The 7,393-nt window shown below is 48.6% G+C and overlaps 1 protein-coding gene across 24 annotated transcripts in view; it reads right to left on the bottom strand.

The window, feature by feature from the left end:
* The window catches only part of TCF4 (transcription factor 4), a 117,996-nt gene that overhangs the window by 37,817 nt on the left and 72,786 nt on the right, over positions 1–7,393 (bottom strand). For 23 of the 24 annotated variants that reach the window (XM_029965687.1, XM_029965675.1, XM_029965670.1 and 20 more), the window contains 2 exons: positions 6,614–6,743; positions 6,087–6,136 (listed from right to left, as the gene is read on the bottom strand). In XM_029965687.1, coding sequence (XP_029821547.1) covers positions 6,087–6,136; positions 6,614–6,743 — 180 coding nt within the window. The remainder of the gene's footprint in view (positions 1–6,086; positions 6,137–6,613; positions 6,744–7,393) is intronic. The other variant, XM_029965665.1, reaches the window with a different exon arrangement.

Genomic DNA, 7,393 nt, shown 5'->3' with positions numbered 1-7,393 from the left:
CCTGTTGCGCGGCAATCCCACGTCTCCGCTCGGATCGCGGGCGGGGAGAAAAGGGGGATTAACAGGGCGGCGGGGAGGTGAACCGGGAATGTCGGGAAGTCTTGGGAGATGGGCGCTAATTATCCCAGCAATCGCATTCCAGAGCCGGCAAAAAAAAATCCCGGGATTTTGCTCGGTTTTTAATGGTTTTGGGGCGATTCCCTCTGTTCTCCATCCTCCTGGAATCACTTAGCTGCACAGGGAAACCCCCCCCTTCCCTGTTGTCACCTGAGGAGGTTGAATGTTCCAGGAATCTTCTGGAAAGGTCGGGAAATCAGAGGGTGAGGGAACTACTTGGGGGAAGGCGCTGGAAAGTGCCTTTCATTCTTTCCCAGCTGCTTTTTCCAAGGAAAACAAGGATGCAAAGGGAAGCAGGGATTTACGGGGTATCCTGAAGGATGAACTGCAGCAGCTTACACACACACACACACACACACACACACACACCCGTAGGGTAATAAGGAGCAAAAATTTGGGATATATTGGAGATATCCATTAAGGCTGAGGTTTGAGGGGACAGAATTCCCTGTCAGTGGTGTTTAGAATTCCCAGTCAGTCCTGCTTCTATGCATAATTCAGTTATTCCCAGCTCTGTCCATGGCTCTGAGTCTGATCTGGGGTACTGGGACAGCCCTGGCAGCTCCCAGGGATCCTGATCCAAGCTCTTGGGATGCTGGGACACAGCTGGGGGTCCCAGGAGGGTCATTCCCAAGCACAAGGCCATCCCATGGGAATGAAATCCAAAGGGACCCTCAGGGCTGACACAGGGACCCTCAGGAGCAGCTTTATCCCACTGGTGGGACTGCACATCCCATGGGATCATAGAATCAGATGGCCTTGGAAGGTCCCTTCCATGATCCCATGAAAGCTCCATCCCAGTTCCATCCTCCTGAATTTCTCTAGGTCTTGGAAGCAGTGCAAAGGCAGGAGATGTTCCCAAGCCCAGAGAAGCTGTGGCTGCTCCATCCCTGGAATTTTCCAAGGCCAGGTTGGAGCAATCTGGGATAGTGGAAGGTTTCCCTGTCCATGGCAGGGGGTGGAATGAGATGATCCTTAAAATCCCTTCCCACCCAAACCATTCCAGGACTGTGATTCCAAGCCAAACCATTCCAAGACTGTTATTCCAACCCAAACTACTCCAGGATTCTACAATTCCAACCCAACCCATTCCAGGACTCTGATTCCAAACCAAACCATTCCAGGATTCTATGATTCCAACCCACTGTGATTCCCAGCCAAACCATTCCATGACTCTATAATTCCAAACCAAACCATTCCAGGATTTCACAATTCCTCCCTTTGAATCCATTCACTTTTCCAAGCCCTTCCTTCCTGATTCCTCGTTGCTTTTAGGATCAGGAAGGAGTATCCAATGCTCCAATTTCCCCAATTTAAGAGGCAAAAGTGGAGGCTGGAAGCAGCGAAACCGCTTGGAAAACACTGACAGATCCCTGTTGCCGAGTTTTACATGGAATTTGGGAAGCGATTCCAGGCCAGGCCAGGCCTAAAGCTCCCGCTTTGCGCATCGATTCCCCCAACTGGATGGGATTTGTTCTTTTTACTGTCACGGGAAGCACATGTTCCGAGCAAGCTGTTCCCTCATCCCAAGCCTTCCCCGGCTGCCTGGGAAGGAAAAATCCCGGCACACTTTCCCCCCGGAAAGCAAGAGGTGATCATAAATATCCCTAAATAGCGTTCAACAGATCCGAGAGACATTAACACTTCCCCAATGCCAAAGGAGGCTCGGGAAAAAAATAATCGGAACAGATGCTCCGGGGTCAGCGAGGGAAACGCCTTTCCACAAAAAACACCCTCCCTGAATCCCAAATGAACCAGGAGCGCCGAGTGAGGGGCTGCAGCACCGCGGGAGCGGGAGAAGGGGACGGGGCTGGCACAGGGACAATCCCGGGAGCTGGGCCTCGGAGGGGTCTGGGAACCCAGAGGAGAGAGGGGAACGGGGAATGTCCCACCTGCTGCCAATCCCAGGCCTGCTCCGGCTCCTGCTTCTGCTCCTGGTCCTAATCCCAGTTCTGCTCTTGGTCCCACTCCACGTCCTCCTCCTAATCCTGCTCCTGCTCCAAGTCCTGCTCCTGGATCCCGCTCCCAGTCCTGCTCCTGCTCCCAGTCCTGTTCCTGACTTGGTTCCCACTCCCAGCCCCTGCTCCTGGTCCCAATCCTCATCCTGGTTTTACTTCTGGTCTCGATCCCACTCCTTCTCCCAGTCCTGGTCCCAGCCCTGGTTCTGCTCCTGCTCCTAATCCCGGTCCTGGTCCCAGGGAGGCCTTGGAGGCCCTTCCAGGGCCTAAAGGGGCTCCATGAGAAGCTGGAGAGGGACTCGGGACAAGGGATGGAGGGACAGGACACAGGGAATGCTTCCCACTGGTTTAGATGGGATATGGGGAAGGAATTCTTCTCCCTTCCAGAGATAACTCCTTCCTTAGCATCCCGCCCTCCACTCCCATCCCATGTCCAATCCCTTCTGCATAGGAAGAAAAACCTCGAGGAATCAAATAAAGGGATGAAATGAATCCATCCCTGCCCCCAGAATCCTTCCTTTCCCAAATCCACGTGGGAAGAGCCAGATCCAAGAGAGGATTGGAGTGTTTCTATATTCAATTAAGTCCTGGGGTTTCCACTTGGGAAACTCAGCTGAATTCCCACAAGAAAACCAAATTATAAATGATGTAATTAGAGAAACAAAGTGTTGGAAGCTGGATATGGAATTCCTACGGATTTGAATATTTATTCATTATATTTAATTAATATTAATTTATATCCAAGGTATTTTCTGGACCCTCATCCCAAAGAACAAATAGAATTCCTGGTTCCAAATTTCCAGGAACTTCCTTAAAAATATTGCCCTGGAGCCCCTGAGTCTGGTTTTGCAGGAATTCTGAAAGAACCTGGAATTTTTTGGACAAATCCTTCCTGAATCCTTGTGCACTTCCCACAGTTTACTGAAGAGGGAGTCTCTGTCCCAGCTAAACCAGATCCCACTAATCCCAACCGGGAAGATTCACTCCTGGATTTGAGAGAGATTTTTTGGGAGCCCAAAATACCTTAATATCCCAAAATGGGTCGATTTCCCAGGAAAATACAAATATTGGAGCATCCACATCCCATTCCAGTCGCTTTTCCATGTTGGGGATATCCCATGCAATTCCTTAAAACCTACCAAATAATTTTTATGGGAATTTTTGTGCCTCTTAATCCATTTTAAAACAACACCACAGAGGTGCTTCCAAGTTTTCGCTCCCATTTTCCCTCCTTTCCTTGGATCTGTGTCCAGGAAGGCCTCTCTGTGCCGAGGAGGCCTCACCCATCCCACTGATCCTCAAAGACCCCTGGAGCGGGATCCCTCACCCAGGCTGGATTTTAGGGAAAGGTCCCTCACCCAGGAGCCACTTCCAAGGAGATGGTTCCATGTGAGGAGCCTCCACACCTGAGGAATTTTCCCACCCGAGGATCCCGGGATTGGGGACACTCAGGGACACTCCAGCTGCTCAGGGAGGGAACAAGGACGGAACCACGGAACAGTTCAGATTGGAAAAGACCTCCAGGATCACCCATTCCCACCACAAATCACCTCCAGGGAATCCCAGGAAAGCGGCTCTCCAAACATCCCCCTCAGTGCTGCTCCTGGAATTCCAAGGATCCGGCTGGATGGAGAGCTGGGGTACCAGAACAGCGCCATCACCTACTTAGGGTTTGCTCCCAGTGGGGGGGAAGCTGGAGTAGCTCCTTCTCCATGGATCCCTTCCCCATGGGCCGAGCAGGACATGGGATCTGCCGGAAACCGGGATCCACCACATCCATGCCTCTGCCCACGGAGCCCCGGGAGCAGGAGGCCTTGGAGTTGTAAAGGAAAAGTGTCCACGGAGAAGGACCACGGAAAACCTCTACAAGGTGGGAGAAGCTCCACCTGGGAAGATCCAACCCTGGGAATATGCTGGATGAAGCCAATCCCAAACCCCCACCCCAGAGCACTTCGGATTCTGGCGGCGACCGGGAAAATCCCACGGCATTGGAAAAGCGGGCGGGTTTTGAGGGACGCAGCCACATCCTGACCAAGTGTTGGGAATCCACACCTGGATTCCAGCTCATCCCGGCCTGGGATCACCCCCTGAAACCCCTGCTAAGAGTCTCCCCCCGTTCACCTCGAATTCCTTATTTGCCAACTGATTGTTCCCATTGTTTCATGGATTTTGTTTTCCAAACTCGCTGCCGCTTCCCGAATAAAGGAGGAGCTGCTCCAGCACATTTATTCCCGTGTATCCCTGGAATTTCCACCTGCTGCTGATGTAACCCCCGATAAGTGAGGGCTATTCACCGATGCTGCTCCCTGTTCCCGGCACAAATCCCATGGGAAAAGCCACATTTTAAGAGAAATCCCAGAACATTCCCACCCCACCCACTAAGGATGTCGATCCGTGTATCCATCCTAAATAAATTCCAAATTAAAGAGGTGATTCCAGGATATCAGAACCCAAAATGCCCCAAATCTCCCCATTTCCCCTTCAAAAAGTCCCTATTTCCATCATTCCGTGCTTTAATTCCCCTTCCAGGACCTACCTTTTGATCCATTTATTCCCAGAAAATGGTGTTTTGAGGGATTCCAATATTCAGGAATAGCTGGGATGGCAGATTTCCTCATGACATAATTCCAAGCATTTCAAGCGTCCAAGAAAATCGAGCCCCAAAAAGCCCCGAGGGAAAGAAATTCCAAAGGCACTTTTGGGACTTGGTTTTTAATTCCAAATAATGGATGTTATTCCTTGACTGGGGGCTGTATTTGAATATTTCTATAATCTTGTATTTTAACCACTGACAATGTTTGTATTTAATCCATTGGATCAGGATTTGATTAATCCATGGGAAGAAATGTGGATGTTTCTATGTATTTCCCTGTTTTAATTGGAATTTTATTGATTATAAAGTGATCATTAACGAAAATAATTTAGCAACTTGATATTTATAATTTAGAGCTTTATAATTAGATATATTTTATAGATATAAACATATTTGCCAACTGCCAATTTCCAGGGATTTCGGATAAAATCACCAAATCCATGGGAGATTCATTTGTATATATTCTATTATTAATTTATTACATATTCCCACGGATTAATTGCCAATAATAATCAGATTCAGAGCCCAGAGAATGGGATTTCTCAGGTAGGAAAGGGAAGGTTTTCTCTTCTGGGGGTTTATTTGATATTGATTTGCAAATAAGATGCAAATGATTATTAATATATTTTAAAGATAATGAAAAAATTGGAATAAAAAATTCAAACCTTCCAATCAAATGCAAGTTTAGCCATAATTTTGGGACTGAAATGTTGGGTCATTTCTCACAAAACTTTGCTTTTCCACAGATCTGCATGGATTTGAAATAAAAGCACTTTGGAATGGCTTCTGGGGGGAAAAACCCCACGAAGATTTCACAAAATAATCCAGAAATTGGAATTAATTGTAGAATTCTTAGCAGCGTGGAACAAAGGATTTAGTGGAGAAACCCAGCGATTTCTGGCTGGAAAATGGAAAAATTCCAGAAAAACACGACAAACGTGCCTGTGATCGTCAACAGACTGAGGGGCTTGGGGATATTCCTGAGAATTCGGGGGGAAAACCGGGATAAGGGGCATTAATGAGCCTCTGGAACACCTGGAAGGCAGCGCTTGGCACCTGGACCCCCCCCGCAGCTCCCGGAGCTCTGGAATGCCAGGGCTGCCATCCTGCATCCCTCTGGAATGCCAGGGGAGTTCTCCTGCATCCCGGGGACGATTCCCAGGGAATTCCTCATTAATTCTTCCCGCCGCCGATCCATCAATCAGCCCCACAAAGGGCACGTGCCCAGAGCAGGTACCGCATTCCCGGAGAGCCACATTCCCAGGGAACACACTCCTGGAGCGCCACATTCCCGGCTCCAAGCTTTCCAGGTCGAGGCTCTGGGCATTCCTCACCTTTCCCTGAGCCTCATCCCTCGGGAACAGGCTCCTTCCATCCCCCTGTTCCCAAACAAAGCCTCCGGAGCGCGCGATACTTACTGAGGACGGCAAACCCGGAGGAACTTTCCGAACTTTCTTTGTCTGAACTTCTGGAAAAAAAAGGGAGGGAAAGCTGCTTTATAAAGCAGGAATTTTTTTAGGGATCTCAGCGACTTCTCCCCCACTCTGTTCCCAGTAGGACTTTTAGGGATTCCATTGGTTTCTGCCCCAGGATTTTGCCGGCTCGTGCCTTTCCCGCTGCGGCGAGCAACAATAATTATAAAGAACAAGCAAAGAAAGAACAAGAAATAAAGAACAAGAAATAAATCCCCAGAAATAACAAGGAATAAAGAATTCCAGGGGGAAAACGCAGGGAAATGGTTAATACTTGGGATGTGGGTGTTACGAGTTGCAGGTTTTGCCTCAGGCTCGGGGAAAACAGGGAATTCTGAAGGCTCGGCGAGGCTGCAATAACGCCCGGGAGCGTCGCTCCCGCAGCACTTATTGTGTCCCTTCCCAACCGTCGCTCGGCTAGAGTGGGATTCCTCGGGAAGCGGCGGGAGGCCAGAGGTGCAGGGGTCACTCACCCATGGAGGAGCTGTGCAGAGGCCTCCGGCGCGGATTATTGCTGGGATACTGGTAGTACTGGGAGCCGGGCTTGGACGGGGACAGCGCTCCGGGGGTGCCGATGTCCATGTCCCCTCCCAGGAGACTTTGCTGCAAGGGATTCAAGGGAACAGGGATTTGCAGGATCCATCCGTGCGACCTCCCTCATCATTAGCTGCTCATCCCTAAAAATAACCCGGGAAGGAAACCTTCGGGAGCGGAGCGAAACGTGGGAACGGGCGGATCTTTAAAGGGGACACCACCGGAATTTCGCCCGCACCGAATGCCTGGGAAATAGGAGGAATTCGGGGCTTCAAGGAATTTCAGGGACTGTTCAGCTAGTGCTTGGAAAACTTTGGGAGCTCTGCGGGCATGTTTGGAGGGCGTTTTGTAGGGAAGGAAGTGCAGGGATTTAATAATAATGTTAATAAAATTAAAATCATGGAATTCTGCTGCTTCCGTGTGGGTGAAGCAGATCTGTTGTCTTGGGACAAAATCTGAGAATTAAATCTATCAGGGCTTATAATATATATAAAAATCTCTAAAGTATACATAAAATACATAAAATATACCTAAAAAGCATCTAAAATGTATCTAATATGTAAGATATGCCCACTAGACAAAAATAGGTAAGAATAGATAAAAGACATGTAAAGTACATCTAAAAATAGAATATCTGTAAATCTATAGAAAAGGTCTAAGATTTAAAGGAAATATAGAAAAAGGAATATAAATATGGAAAATATATAAAAATATTAAAA

This window comes from Manacus vitellinus, unplaced genomic scaffold (assembly GCF_001715985.3).
Source record: "Manacus vitellinus isolate BGI_N305 unplaced genomic scaffold, ASM171598v3 scaffold_115_pilon, whole genome shotgun sequence".
Taxonomy (NCBI): Eukaryota; Metazoa; Chordata; class Aves; order Passeriformes; family Pipridae; genus Manacus; species Manacus vitellinus.
Note: the sequence above shows the minus strand (reverse complement) of the source record. Positions and strands in the feature narration are given on the sequence as shown.